A 15,422-nucleotide genomic window follows, 5' to 3' on the forward strand; every position below is an offset into this window, starting at 1 on the left:
TGAAAGTCAGGAGAAACTGGAGAGATGCAGATATCTCTTCTGTGATATCTTTCAGACTTGCTTTTCAATGGGGAGATAGGAGAAACTCAAATCTTCCCAAAAGGAAAAATGGAGGCTGTGCTAGTAGAGCAGTTTTGTTCCTTTCTCCCCCTCCCCTCTCTCCAGTGTCAGCAAATGTTTATGAAGTACCAGGTTTCTTTTGCTCTGCTGGAGGATGGGGAACAATTTTGTTTTATCTAGGTTTAGATTGTAAAACTACTGGTATGGATTTTAGCTCTGGTCCATACAAAATGTAAATGTTTGCTACAGAAGTACATGGTGGTGTGCTAGTTAAACTAAACCAGCACTCCTTACCTTTCTAGCATTTGGGCAAAACGACTGCTTTCCTAGAGAAATAGTGTCCAGTACTTCATCAGACTGAAACTTCTCTCCTTCTCCTCATCACTAGTATGGAGCTGGATACAACTTACTGTAATAGAGGATTAGTGTTTAGGAGAGTATTTGGTTGCAAGTTGCAGACATCATCTTAGTATTTTGAAGCAGACTGGATGTTTACTCCAGTGAATGTGAAGATGGACTTTAATGCAGTGCTGCAGCGTTACACACTGAACACACAGGTTTTCTGCTGTTATGGATATCACTAGCAGGATTTGTTTCTACTTTAATGCATCGTGTTTTACTTTGAAGCATGATCTTCCCCATCACTTCTTACTGTCCTGTCACTTTTACCATACTGTAAATATCCGTGGAAAGTTCCTTACTAACTGGAAAGAAGCAGTATAGAGGTTTCTGGTATGAATGCTTGCAAGTGCAGGCACATACTAGGACAGGTAGCTTTGCTGCTAGTTTAGTATCTGCTTTTGAGCTGGGCTTTGCATTCTCTTTTTAAAACAAACAAACAAACTTGGTCTCGGGTGTTGATCTGCTTGAGGGGTAGGAAGGCTTTGCAGGGAAATCTGGATAGGCTGGATTGGTGGACCACATCTAATCACATCACATTCAACAAAACTAAGTACTGGACACTATAATAACCCCATGCACCTATATGGGCTTGGGGAGGAATGGCTGGAAAATTGCCCCCCAGAAAAGGACCTGGGGGTCAACAAGTAGCTGAATATGAGCCAGCAGTGTGCCCAGGAGGCCAAGAAAGCTGAGAGCATCCTGGCCTGCATCAGAAATAGCGTGGCCAGCAGAACTAGGGAAGTAACTGTCCCTCTGCGCTTGGCACTGGTGAGACCACATCGTGAGGGCTGTGTTCAGTTTTGGGCTCCTCACTGCAAGAAGGATATTGAGTTACCCAAGCAAGTGCAGAGAAGAGCAATGAAGCTGGTGAAGGGACTAGAAAACGAGACTTAAGAAGGGCGGTTGAAGGAATTGGGGTTGTTTAGTCTGTAGAAGAGGAGCCTGAGGGGAGACTTCATTCTCTTTATACAAGTGCCTGAAAGGAGGTTGCAGTGAGGAGGGTGTTGGCCTCTTCTCAAGTGACAAGCGATAGGATGTGAGGAAACAGCACCAAGTTGTGCCAGAGTAGGTTTAGATTGAATATCAGGAAGAATTTCCTCATGGTAAGGGAGGTTAGGCATTGGAATGGGCTGCCCAGGGAAGTGGTGAAGTCGCCATCTCTGGAGGTGTTTGAGATGTGTGTTTGTGGTGCTCAGGGATATGATTTAGTGGTGGATTTGGCAAGTTAGGTGAATTGGACTTGGTGGTCTTAAGAGTCTTTTCCAACCTAAATGATTCTATGATTCTCTGAAATGAACTAAAACCTTAAGTGATAGGTTTTGTAGCAGTTAACCTGGGCATGATACTTGTATACTGTCTAGACCTGAGTACTACCAAAAAAAACAACAAACAAAACAAAATCCTGTAATTAATAAGTCAACAAAGCAGTATTTTAGCGTAACCTCATAGAATCATAGAATGGCTTGGGTTGGATGAGACCTTGAAGGTCTCACCTAGTTCCAACACCCCTGCCATGGGCAAGTACACCTGCCACTAAATCAGGTTGCCCAAAGCCCCATCCAACCTTGCTTTGAACACCTCCAGTGATGGGGCATCCACAGCTTCTCTGGGCAGCCTGTGCCTGTGCCTCACCGGCTTCTGAGTGAAGAATTTCCTCCTAACCTCTAATCTAAATCTTCCCTCTTTTAGTTTAAAACCCTTCCCCCTTGTCCTGTCATTATCTGACTGAGCAAACCTGTTTCATTTGTTCTCTCCTAGGTTCTGTGGTCCCCAGTTCAAAACCTTCCCTGTCTGCTTCAGACTGGAATAGCTTAAATGCAGACAATCATGTTACTCAAGGATCAGCCTTAACTTCAGGAAAAGGAATTGTGGCTGGTGAAGGTCAAGGTATGCTCTTATGTGCTTGGCTAATCTTCAAATATGAACAACCAAGTTAATGACATCTATTTTTCCTAAATGCCTCAGTAAAAAGTAAAATTAATTTGAGAGCACAAAAAAGTCAAATAATACCGCAATGCAAACCGTAGCGTGGTGTTGCAGGGATTTTTTTTAAATACCTTATTTCAGATGGTGAAGTGGATACTAATGCCTTCAAAACTGCTACTGTTCAATTTGCAAGACAGAGCATTTGTCATGGCCTTGGGTCCTTAGCACAGGGCAATAAGCATCCCTTATAAACACAGTCTTGATTTTTGCACAGAGCAGGATTCTAATTCTTATAATTGTGTTGTCATTTAAAAAAAATCTTCCTCCTTCTCTAACAGCTGAAGGAGAAGCTTTCTTGCGAGACAAAGAGAAGAAAGTGCGGCCGTTTTCAATGTTTGATTCTGTGGATCAGTCTGCTGGGCTGGGCACATTGCGGAAGAACCAGAGCAGCGAAGATCTCTTGCGAGAAGCACAGGTATGCAGGGAACACAAGCTACTGCTCAGCTCTGAGCTTTTGCTCCACTGGAGAGCAAGCTTCTTGCCTACAGATTCTTGCCCACCTCTGCTTTTAGAGAAGTTACTGTGCCCAGTCATCGCTTGATGTTTTAAGCATGGCTGCTACAGGAGGAATTATGGAGAACAGGTTCCAAAGTATAAATAACTATGATAAAACATTCTGAGAAGCCTCTGATTCCCAGGAGGTTGTAAACAGTATTGCAGAAATAGCGTAAGTGCTAGATACCGTGTAATTTTTTGGGGATCTTTGATCCTTCCTGGCAGATCTCTTAAAACGTGTGGTTTTTTTTCAGTTTGATCTTAATTAACTTTTTTCTTCTTTCAGACAGCCAATAAAAATGTAACAAAGGTACCGCCACCTGTCCCCACTAAACCAAAACAGATAAACTTGCCTTATTTTGGTCAAGCCAGTCACCTGCAACTTTCTGATACTAAGCTGGATGGAAACGTGCAGAAGCTGCCTTTGGCTGTTGTAACTATGGGGAACAAACAAAAACCAGTGGCACAGCAGCCCTCTCATCCTTCCCAGCAGATACAGCAGAGAATTTCTGTACCACCTGTAGGTCCTTCTTCTAGCCAGGAACAAATCCTTCCCTCCTCCAAACAGGAAAGTCCCCCAGCAGCAGCTGTGAGACCTTTCACCCCTCAGCCATCCAAAGAGACCTCACTGCCACCATTTCGAAAGCCTCAAACTGTGGCTGCAAGTTCAATTTATAGCATGTACACACAACAGCAGACTCCAGGGAAGAACTTCCAGCAGGCAGTGCAAAGTGCTTTGACGAGAGCGCAGACCAGAGGACCACACTTCCCAAGTGGTAAGCCTGTAGCTCTCTACCTCTCTTCTGTCTTCGTAAGCCTCAGAGAAAGATACTTTCCACCTGATCTGTGGATACAAAGCTGTTCTTGGGGGGATTAAGCAGGTTAGTGCAGCTGTAAGAATCTTGGGTGGATCTTGGCTGTTGTATGTAAGCATTAACAAGGAGCGCAGAGCATCTGTATTGTGTTTGCAAGTTAATTAAGTACTAACAGTAAGCCTTGTTAATGATTTAGTTCTGTTTGGTTGATTCTACTGTTGTGCTTTTCTGCGTTAGGTAGGTGAATCAGGTTGCATGTTCTTGTTATGTTTGTTGATCAGATACTCACAGTTGTTTCTTTTTCTCTACCCCTCTCTGAACTGCTCTCTAGTGTATGGAAAGCCTGTCATGGCAGGAGCTGGTGTGCAGAATCAGCTGCCGCTGTCGGAGAATGTCTACTCAAACCTCCAAGGCAAGCCAGGCAGTCCAGAGCCCGAGATGGAAACAACAACGTCTGCTCATGAGAATCATGAAACCGAGCGAATACCCCGTCCCCTTAGCCCAACCAAACTGCTGCCTTTCCTCTCCAATCCGTACCGCAACCAGAGCGATGCTGATTTGGAAGCACTACGGAAAAAGCTCTCCAATGCACCCAGACCGCTGAAGAAACGTAGCTCCATTACCGAGCCAGAAGGACCTAATGGCCCAAACATTCAGAAGCTGTTGTATCAGAGGACAACTCTGGCTGCTATGGAGACTATCTCAGCTCCATCACATCCCTCCAAACAGATGTCATCAGCTGTCAGTCCTGAAAGCCCAGTGGAAATCCCAAACCCCTATGCAAGTGCAGAATCAGAGAAAGAAACGGTTTCTTCAATGCCAGAACCAGCCATTGCTGAGGAAGCAGAGAACACACCAGTGGACGAGAGCGAAGTTGTTCTTCCCTCCTCAGCTTTGGAGACAGTACCTGAGGGAGTTTCGGATGTTGACGAACCCGCACAGCCCAAAATGGAAGAACCAAGCCTGGAGGCTTCACTGCCACTGGAGGTATACATAGAGGAGTATCCTCCATACCCACCACCCCCATATCCATCAGGGGAACCAGAGAGTTTGGGAGAGGACTCATTCAATATGCGGCCTCCTGAAGTTACTGGACAGTTTTCCTTGCCTCCTGTGAGTATTAGCTAGCCTACAACTTCAGTGCTCTGTAAGTCAGCTTAAGCTTTGCCATATATCCTGTGTCTATTGCAGAGATGAAGCGTATGCGGGAGAACAGGTGCACAAACAGGCTAGAAGTCTCTCTTTGGGTGTCTGCTCTGGCTGTGTGATACTTGTATCTCCGAAATGAATGACAGTAATGAAAAGCTCTGTCTCTAAAATGAATGACATGATGAAAAGTTTCAAATGAAATTTTATATGCAAACTTCTGTGCTGTAAAAAGCATCCCTTACAGAAGTTTGCCTATTATACCAAATCAAAACTTTTTTTTTTTGAGCCATACAGATTTCAGTGTTTCCCTCTAGTGCTGGTGTAGAAACTAATTATCTTAATCCTGGATTGCACTTGTTTATTTGAAAGTGCATTCCTTGAAAAGTATGGGGAAACTGCCTTATTTAGTTTCTGCTCTAGTAGCTCTTTGTAGACATCAGCTGCTTACACTTTCTCAAGCGCAAACTTTTCAAATGTTTTCTGATTATTTTTGTTTGTTTGGAACTTGAATTTGACACCAATTAATTCTCAGATTGCATCAAAATGGAGCCCTTTGGGCTAAGGGTAGGCGGCATCTTACAGTCTTGTTTGGTTTTGGAAGTTTGTATATACGTGTGTGGTATGGTGTTATCTCACGGCTGTACATCCGAAATGCTTAATGCTTTTGGTTCCTCATAGTTTCTTTATTAAAATTATACTTATGATAGTTTTTAACCAGGTACATGAAAGTGTTTATTCCTCCATCATTTCAGTGCAGAGGAGCTGAAAGCTTTAGCATGCTTTTTTAGCCTTGGAATAGTCATTGCAAGTTTTCATGCTTTCAGGACTGTGTCCTTGCTGCCTTTTACAAGGAAACTTGAGTGGTAGGATTTCTTAAATTGTAAGAACTCTGTTCTGGTTGGTTTTGTAATAATTCTGTGATGATGAGAAGAAAGTGGACCAATTTCTTAATTTTGTATTTAAAGACTTGGGTTGTGCTGACAGAGTCGTTCTTTAAAAAGCCTGTACTTTTGATATGCGTATAAATCCACAGGCAAGAGAGTATTTTCTAGGAATCTCTTATAAAACTTATTTTCATGTTTGCTTTTGCAAAACATGACTCATTTCTATTCATCTTTGCTTGGACATCTGTTGGAAATTTGCATAGCCGTATGAATAGTGTTTATTGCTGCTGCACAGCCAGCTGGGGAGAGCGCTGATCTAATGTATGCGTATTCTCTATAGGAAAGAGGACAAATTCAGCTAAAGAAATAATTTCTTTCCAGTATCATTGGGAGCATCTAAAGCTGTTCTACACTTGGTTCTACATTCTTTCCCAAACCATTTTCCCTGGTTTTGTTCCTGTTAACCTCTGCTAAGCTTAGCAAAAGGTTAGGAACTAAGCATCCGTGCTTAAGAAAAAAGTGTACTTTGCGTAGAGCCTTTCAGGTTTTTTGGTTTGTGTAACATACCTGAGAGTTAATGCTAAAATAATTTGAATACAAAAAATAGGCATTGTTTTCCTGACCATCAGGTGTTTGGGAATTTTATGATTTTGATGACTTTAAAGTCCTTGCCTGGAGATGAAGGCAGAGATCTTTCGTAATGTTCATAACCTCCTATATTTGTAATGTTTTGGGGAAGTGGTTAAAAATTGTCTAAATTTCATAATTTCACTGCCTTAATTGGTTGTTTCTGCTGTCATTCTCATATACACAATTTTATATTCTTGTTCTACCTGGAAAAAATTTCCTGTAATTCTGTTACCCTTTTCACAGGGGAAGAGGACGAACTTGCGTAAAACTGGCTCTGAGAGAATCGCGCATGGAATGAGAGTGAAGTTCAACCCCCTTGCATTGCTTCTGGATTCATCTTTGGAGGGGGAGTTTGATCTTGTGCAGAGAATCATTTATGAGGTACAAATGCTGTCTTATAAGAGAAGGAACAGCAATCCCAGTTCAAACTGGGAAGCCGTAGCTTTTCTGGACTGGGCTGAGAACCTAAAATAATAGTGCACAATGGAGGTCTGCCCTTGAGATGATAAGCAAACCCAGCATGACGTGGCCATTTGAAGGCTGTTTTTTATACGTGTTAAATTCAGAGTGGATATTTAGCACCAGGACAGTAAATTTGCAGGACAATTTCTTCTCATTTTCTTATGTAGTGTTCTGTCCCCCTATCTGGCATGTTATCAAATCATTTGATAAACAAAATTTACTTGGATTTTGCTTAAATAGGAAAGTTTCTGAAATTTGTTATAAAAGTTTTTGCTAAGTTATCAGGATACTATTTCTCTGAACCACTTCAGCTTCTTGCTATTTAAGGGAGCCTACAAGCTTATACATGAATCTTCTTGTGGGATTGGTTACTGCTGTAGTTTTCTTCCTGTTGCTCAAATACTTAAGAGAATTACGGTTCAAAATCCTATTTCAGAATAGGCCAACTGATTTTTTGTACAAGGATATTAGTTTATTATAATTTCACCAGAATGCAAATGGTTCCTTTCTCTGGCTGAATAGGTTGAAGATCCTAGCATGCCCAACGATGAAGGGATTACTGCACTGCACAACGCTGTGTGTGCTGGGCACACAGAGATCGTGAAGTTCCTGGTGCAATTTGGTGTGAATGTGAATGCTGCAGACAGTGATGGATGGTAAGGCTTTTAGTGCTTCCTTATGAATCCTGTCCGCAACAGAGCTGCGGCGTGGGGCTACCATAGCTCCCTCTGAAGGTAGCGGTGATGAGGATTGTCTGGCTAGCTTTTTGCCTGTCGTAAAAGACAACATTTTCCTCTTTCCTGGGGAAAGGGACTTGACTGCTACAACATCAAAAGAGGATTTAGGGGAAAAAATTGAGCTTTTGTTTTCAGTTTGCTCCTATAGAGCTGGGAACAACTTTCTACAGTAGAGCAACAGCAATTTTCTGTGGTGTATTATATGAAAATGCATAGAGAGGAAAATAGGTAAATTATAGTGACACTCCTTATATGAAAAAAGTATGTGTTTGAGGCCCAGTTTTCAGGAAATAGACATAACAATTTATTTTAAATATTGAAGGCAAATTATGCATAATGAGCCATTTGCTGAAATTCCCAGTGTCCTTTCTGTGTGATAGCCATATAAGCTGCAGGCTCTGGGCAGTACTGTACAGCCCCGCAAACTTTCCTCAGTTTTCTGTCCAACACACAGACAACTTAAAAATGAAACAAAGCAGAAAGCCTACAACCTACAAGCCGGTCCTGTTACTGCTAATGAGTTACAAACATGTCCTAAAGGGTACTAGGTAGCTTATCGATTAAAAGGCTATGGGAGGGCAGTGATTTGTTTTTACCTATTACAGAAGCATCTAAGGCCCAAAACTGAATACAGGTGCTTGTTGTTCCTCAACCTCTGTAGTTACTCCAATTATCTGTACTTGTCACCAAGTCAGGTTTTGAAGTCATTGTCTAGATTGTAATAGGCTTGATTTCAGGAGGATTTCTGAGCGTGGGGTTTTGTTTTTGTTTGAAGTTTTCTTTCTCCTTTCTTGCCCTGGTGAATATTCTTAAAATGTTGATGGATTAGAAAAGGATAGAATAACTAGAGATCCATTTGGAAACCCAGCTTTAAGGCTCAGGCAGCTCTTAGTAACCCCTTACCTGTGAAAAGCAATTGCTCTTGACAATCCTGGTTTAAGTAGTTTGGGTAGGAAGCTTTCAGTGATACAGTACCAATTGCTGGAGGTCACACATGAGGGTGGTTTGCCCAAGGGAGCGTGTAAACACTTCTGTGAGCAATAAAAGTAATTGTGTCATCTTTTTCTTCTTGGCTTGCAGGACCCCATTACACTGTGCAGCATCTTGCAATAATGTGCAGGTGTGCAAATTCCTGGTGGAATCGGGTGCAGCTGTATTTGCTATGACCTACAGTGACATGCAGACAGCAGCAGACAAGTGTGAGGAAATGGAGGAAGGCTACACGCAGTGCTCCCAGTTCTTATATGGTATGTTGATGATAGCTGAGTACTGGAGCTTGTTAGGGACTTGGCACTTGTTGGTATGTTTTTGGATGAGAAGTGGTAAGTTGCATATACTTAGGTTGTGTGCCCATGCCTCAAATTCCTCTGGGAAAGAGAGGTTTTGCCCATGTTACTGCGACAGAATGAGGCCCACTGAGACTAGCTTCGTAACACTGGGCCTGTGAAGAACATCTGAGTAACAACATTCTCCTATTTTAATACAACCTTGAAATGGGTTAAGTATGTGCATCAACAAGTACATTAATATGAGATGATGGTTAGGTGAACTCTAGCACATAAGTACTTTTACATACAAAAAAAAAAGGTGGTATAAATCACTTCGTAGGCAGTTTGTATGTGCTGCCTAGTGTCTTTTAAATGAGAAGTATTTCCTAAAGTGAACTTTAGAACCAGGAAAAGTATTGCCAAATTTCTGCGTAAACTGAGGATAATAAGCACTGAATTTGACTTTCTGCTGTTTTTCTTTTCTTTACATTAAAAAAAAAATCCCATATTAAATTTAGGTTTTATTCAAGAGCACAGGAAGATTCCTTTTTATCGGAGAGAGTGAATGAGTATGATGATGAGTCAGTGAGGTTTTAGATTACTTTTCTGTGTGTTTTGTACGTAGTTCTTGTGTCCTCCCCCCACCTTGTCACTCGCCAGCTAGAGTATCATCTGTAGGTAAGAGGTTAGAGTAATGGCAGTGAAAATACCAGCTTTTTGTTTTTGTGTAACAGGAGAAGTCTGAGTTTGTGTAAGCTGCTCAGACAGTGTATTTCAAAACAGCCCAAGCTGTCCTCACAGGGCTCGGTGCCAAATATACAGTTTTCCCTATGAAAGGAAGAAGCTTATCTAACTAGCAGCAAAATCTGTGTGTTAAACAAAAATACATTAATTATGTATCCAGATTCCAATGGGTGCTCATCAACAGTAAATGCCCAAGGAAAGTTATAGGACTAAATTAAAAATCATAACAGTTATCCAATACTTCGTACTGGTTTTAACTCTGACATGAGTTAAGAGATAGTGTCTTTGTGTTCAGTAGGCCTTGAGATTCTTCTTTTGTGATTTTTTTCTAATTCTCAAATTCAGGTTAAGAGCTCACAAAATCTCATGGGGAGTGATTTAATTTTACATAATTAGCTGGTATTAGCAGAAATGAAGAACTTCAATTGAACAGATACTTTCTCTTTCAGACATCGGTAAGAAAAAAAAAGGTTGTATTGAGTAAATGACAGAAAGGGAAATGACACATTTTGTGATACCATGTACAATGTACTTTGCTCCTGTCAATACCAAACAAAAAAAACACAGGATTCACTATTTTAAAATGGAATAATTAGCTAAAAGGATTTTATATAACAGTTGATTAAAATACCCTTTTCTATTTCTGCTTATAAGCTGATGAATGTGTACAGAGAATAATTTTTCACCTTACAGCTGGAAAATGAAAAAATTCTAAAAAAACATCTGTGCACGTAACTCTGAAATACCTTGGTCTAGCAGCAATTTAACAGACTTGTGTTTCTGATGTCAGTGTTTAAATAATCATTAACATAGTGGCAGAAAATAAGAACTGGTGAGTTAAGTGTTTGACTTAACCAAAAGCAGGCAGATCTTTCAGGCACTGAGATGCAACTCGTTTTAAAGTTCAGAAATAAAAGTGACACTGGCAGAAAATGACACCCAAGAAGCAAAATGGAAATGGTGGTCAGCATATGCGGGTGTTGCTCCTTCTGACAGAAAGAGATGACTGATGAACTAAGAGTACAGGCAAGTGGTTCTTGCTCATCACTTACATACAGGAAATGTGAACGCTGGCATGAAAATCTTACCTTTTACCAATCAGTGCTCCTCTCATGCACCCTCCCTGTTTACCTTGTGTTCTCTGAACACGATGTAAGGAAGGAATGTCTGCTGTGTGCAGTGGCTAACTGCAGTACCCCCTGTTCCAGGACTGACTTCCAGTAGACTGATGACAACAAGAAGCTAAGCGTGACAGGTGTTGAGGTATTTTTTCATAGACTGCTATCCAGTAAGAGTACAGCAGTCTTTCCAACTGTCTAGTTTTTATATTGAGCTGTGTTTTTATCATTTTGCAGGAGTCCAGGAGAAAATGGGAATAATGAACAAAGGAGTGATTTATGGACTGTGGGATTATGAGGCTCAGAATGATGATGAGCTCTCAATGAAAGAGGGAGACTGCATGACAATCCTGCGCCGGGAAGATGAAGATGAAATTGAGTGGTGGTGGGCACGGCTGAATGACAAGGAAGGCTATGTTCCCCGCAACCTGCTTGGGGTGAGTGCTTGGCATTTCTGGAGTCAAAAAAGAAAAAGCACTATGTGGAGTATTCACTGGATTCTTCTCATGCATCTAGGTTAGGTGCAGTTTCTGAAGTTCAAAGACAGGAGTTGAAGTTCTCCATTTATTCAGTGGAAGGAGATGAATACCTTGGGAGAGCAGATTAACACTCTTTGTTTAGATACCTAACAGATTATATTAAGAGGTGCATAAAAGGACATGTATCATCACCCTGTTACCCATATCAGATTGTAATACTAACCTTGTCTCACCATCTCAGGAAAAAAAATAACTTTTAGCTGAACATGATGTGTGCATAAGGTTTCGTTGAAACGGGTTTCCTCACTTTTCAGAAGTGATACATGGGCACAAAGGACCTTCAGAACTGCCACTTGTATTAAGAATGAGTCTTGAGTCCATCCCTGTCTGTATTCAGGGTGCATCTTGTGCTGTGAGATAGTTTCACAGAGAGATTTAAAAGAAACGTGCTGCAAAATTCTATGGTTATCTTTTCTCTAGCATTGAAAAAGCAATCAGATTGTCAAATACAGATCATAGTCTAGGTTTTGTCCTAAATAATATTTTTACTGTATGTCAAAAGCCTTGAGTTAGTGGCCTTTCCCTTCCTCACCCTTTTCTGTGCTACCTCTTTTTTTTTTTTTTAAATAACAGTGTACAGATGATAATAGGTATTTGCAGTTATCTCCCCATGTATCTCCTCGTGCTGCTAGAAAACTGCAGCGGATGGACATGTATAAAAATTCCATTAAGATTTTTTTTGACATATCCACTAGCCCTGCTGCAGGAGATGAGAGGTTCTGCTGATGCTAAGGATTAACTACCGTGAATTTCAGCTGATTGATGTATGATGCCTGAAGGAGGCTGAACCTCTCTCCTCATGCAGATAATTTGTACTCCTAAGCTGGTTAGATTTTGCAGGGCTACTCTATCTAATGCAAAATCAGTTTTCGTTCCTGTATCACTTTCAGGTCACGCTTACCCACGATGTACTCTTAAATTTGCCCTAACATAGTACTTCTGCTTAGTTTTTCATGTAAACGTAAACATTTCTAAACTGAGAGCAGTCATCAGCCCTACATAATAAGGTCAGAAACACAAGCTTTTTCCTTTGTTTTTCTGTCCCAGGGTAAATTGTGCACATGCAGCTTCTTCATGAACTCATGCACTCGGCCTTGAGTGCAGGTGTGCGTGGAGTGCATGAGGAGCCCTTGTACTTCTGTAATGAAAAGCACAAAGCAGCAGAGCTCAGCCTGGGGATCACTTCTCCTTCCTTGCACAACACAATCCCAACAGAACCTTTGGGAGCACTGCCCCAACCCAGCGTTAAGTGTTATGCTCCTGTGTCTGTTCAGTTGTTCTACCTAAGTATTTGATGGTTAGTCTCAAATATAACACTACTAGACTCCTCATGTTGCACCTGAAATCTAGGAAAAGCTGTTCAGACCAGAGAAAACATTTGGTAGTTCACTGTATTCTTATATTAAGCTGTACTTTTATCACAGCTTTTTTTATCCCTTTGCAGTTAGGTGCACTGGAGAAAAACAAGGATGAATTAATCTGCCTCTACTCTCTCTGCCCTTAGTGACTCACTAGCTCCCTAAACTGTGCAAGAGCTCTAAAACTAAATGCAAATAGGAAAATACTGTCAAAATACTGAATTCTCAATACTAAATGAAATCTTTTGAAAACTGTCAGGTGTTCTGCTACTGTAACTTACTGACTTCATCTCTGAAGTCAGTCTCTGAACTGGCTGATAAGTCTTTGCTGGGTGAAGTTGTTGGTCTTCTATTAATCATCAGGAGCTGACTAGGAGAAAGAAGAAAGCTAAATTCTGGTTGTATAGGGAAGAGGGTATCTTTAAGGAGAACTTTACCTGAAAAACAGCAAGATGTAATGTGGACACTTATCACAGCTTAGAGCATGGAGGATGCATCCTTCCTAACTGTATGAAGTTCATCCTTCTATTTTTGTATGCAGTAGTTATGCTTTACAGAGCAGGAAGTGTTCCCAAAGCCCTTTGCAACTGAGATCTAAGAGCTTCCCAAGCGCCTGACACTGCTGTGTGCTGTGTCAAGCCATCTTCCATCCATCATCATCCTGCAGCTGAAGCAGGGGCAGCCTCCATACATACATGTGTGCAGCCAGAACATGTAAATGGCACACAGCTCAAGGGCCACAGAGTGGCAGATAGTGATTTACAGCCAGGCAGCGAAGTGAATTCAACTGGCCGCCCACTAAAGCATGCCGTCTACATTTCCAGGGTCTGTATGCAGACAGCTGTGCCCAGCTTGCCCAAAGCTATAGATCTATAAAAGCTGGTACGCACTGAGAGAGAGAAAACAAAACACTTTTACCTCTCTATTTCCATTTATAGAGCAGGATAAAAATCCCATAGTTGATTGAACACAAAAATCTCTTAACTTACAAAGCCACACGCTTCTCCTAGACCACCCATCTGCGTAGAGAGGAAGGCACTGAAGTATATGTACTTTTCAGTGCCTTCATTGGTACTGACAAGGTAAGTATTTCTTTCCGCTTGCCCGAGAATGCTGAATTTACTTTTGTTAGTGTTCTGGGTGTTTTTTATAAGCATGCTTTTGCCACTAGAGATTATATTATAGAAGTGTATCCCCAAAGAGAGGTGTAAAAAAAGTAACCTTTTTAAGCACTAAAATTTTATCCCATTTCTGTTTTACCCTCAGCTGTACCCGAGGATTAAGCCTAGACAAAGAAGCTTGGCATGAAATAGTACAGAAGCCAGATTCTTGAAGTACTAATCATGGATGACTTACAAAGAAAAAATTCATTTTGTGTTGGCTCCAGTATCATGAGACTTATTTCAATGACAATGTAATTTGAAAGCTATGAAGAATGTGCTTTGAAAACAAATGAAGGATTGATACATTAGCAAATGGATGAGGGCATTCTACAAGCTGAAATAACGCTCTTACAAGCGAATGAAATTCTTCTGCCTTTGGCCTAAGCAAACCTAATGTTCAAGTACCCACTCTGATTTCTTCAAACATGGCAGAAAAGAATTTCACATTTCTCTGCATTAAATACAAGGATCCTTTCAGTTTACTGTTGGAGGGATTGTCATAAGACAGACAACTAGCTTTGTCCAAATCTATCCTGAGGCTTTTTTCCAGATGGGAGAAATGAAAGTACGTGCACAGCACCCAAATGCTTATTGCTGGAAGCAGAACGTTCGCAACAGAAGCTAAGATTGAAGTGCATCTGAATAGTGAAAAACATGACCTATCCATTAAGCAATAACTTTTAAAATACTGTAGTATCTTAGTAATTCTATGTATTCAAAATATTATAACAATGTAGTTTTAGATTCCTCTTTTTACAGAGACTCATGTATTTATTACTTTTTTTACTTTTAAAACTAAATGTAGAAATTTTCTGTAGTCCTTGACAACTTGTTTTTATTTTACTGTGATACCATTAAACTTTTGTCTCCTCTTTAACTCTGTGTGTTTGCCTGTTAAGTTTTTATTAGACCATCTGAAGCTGTTAATGATGTCGTACTGCTGTTCTACATTATGCTAACATTTGACTACTTTCTGTATTAAATTGAACCCCTCCTCTCCCATTCATTAAAACGGTCTTTCTGCATTTAAAATTAAGCCATAGCTGATACTTGCATGTAATCGTTGTTAACTGTAGCTTCTAAAGGACACATTTTCCAAAAAAGAAAAAAAAAGGCAACAAAAAAACATGGTACAAGTATTTTCCAAATGCAAAAGAAAAAACATTGTTTATAGCTATCTATTCAGAAGTAACCATTTGGTAATGAATATTATTTAATACAGAAGATCTAATCTTTCCTTAAAGGTAGAGAATTTACCTTCCTTCAGGCTCGTGTTTTCTTAATAGGTATTTACTACTTTCTGAAAGGGTGCCCCTAAATACAAGAAATCGTAGGAAGGAAGATGTAATTTCATCCACTTAAGGAATTATATCAGCTGTAGTGAGAACTCTGCTCATGTTCACAACTTCATAATTTTAGTAGGTCAGGAATGGGGTATATATTAGTGATAATCTTTCCTGGAAACATTTTTTTGAGCATTGACCTTTTGTGCATTGATCACGTGTCAGGCTAACACTGCATTAACTGATATACATTCAGTGTCTTGTTAGTGCCTCATCAGCTCTGGAATGTTGTTGTTTTTCCCTCTTAAAAGCAAACTTACTGTCCTGGA

The 15,422-nt window shown here is 40.6% G+C and overlaps 1 protein-coding gene across 1 annotated transcript in view; it reads left to right on the forward strand.

The window, feature by feature from the left end:
• Window positions 1-14,687, forward strand: part of TP53BP2 (tumor protein p53 binding protein 2) — a 49,000-nt gene extending 34,313 nt beyond the window's left edge. The window contains exons 10-18 of the mRNA XM_083828488.1: window positions 2,221-2,349; window positions 2,727-2,863; window positions 3,230-3,719; window positions 4,090-4,871; window positions 6,665-6,802; window positions 7,406-7,539; window positions 8,701-8,867; window positions 10,988-11,187; window positions 13,914-14,687. Coding sequence (XP_083684614.1) covers window positions 2,221-2,349; window positions 2,727-2,863; window positions 3,230-3,719; window positions 4,090-4,871; window positions 6,665-6,802; window positions 7,406-7,539; window positions 8,701-8,867; window positions 10,988-11,187; window positions 13,914-13,955 — 2,219 coding nt within the window. The 3' untranslated portion in view covers window positions 13,956-14,687. The remainder of the gene's footprint in view (window positions 1-2,220; window positions 2,350-2,726; window positions 2,864-3,229; window positions 3,720-4,089; window positions 4,872-6,664; window positions 6,803-7,405; window positions 7,540-8,700; window positions 8,868-10,987; window positions 11,188-13,913) is intronic.
• The last annotated feature ends 735 nt before the right edge of the window (window positions 14,688-15,422 follow it).

This window comes from Anser anser, assembly GCF_964211835.1.
Source record: "Anser anser genome assembly, chromosome: 3".
Lineage (NCBI taxonomy): Eukaryota > Metazoa > Chordata > Aves > Anseriformes > Anatidae > Anser > Anser anser.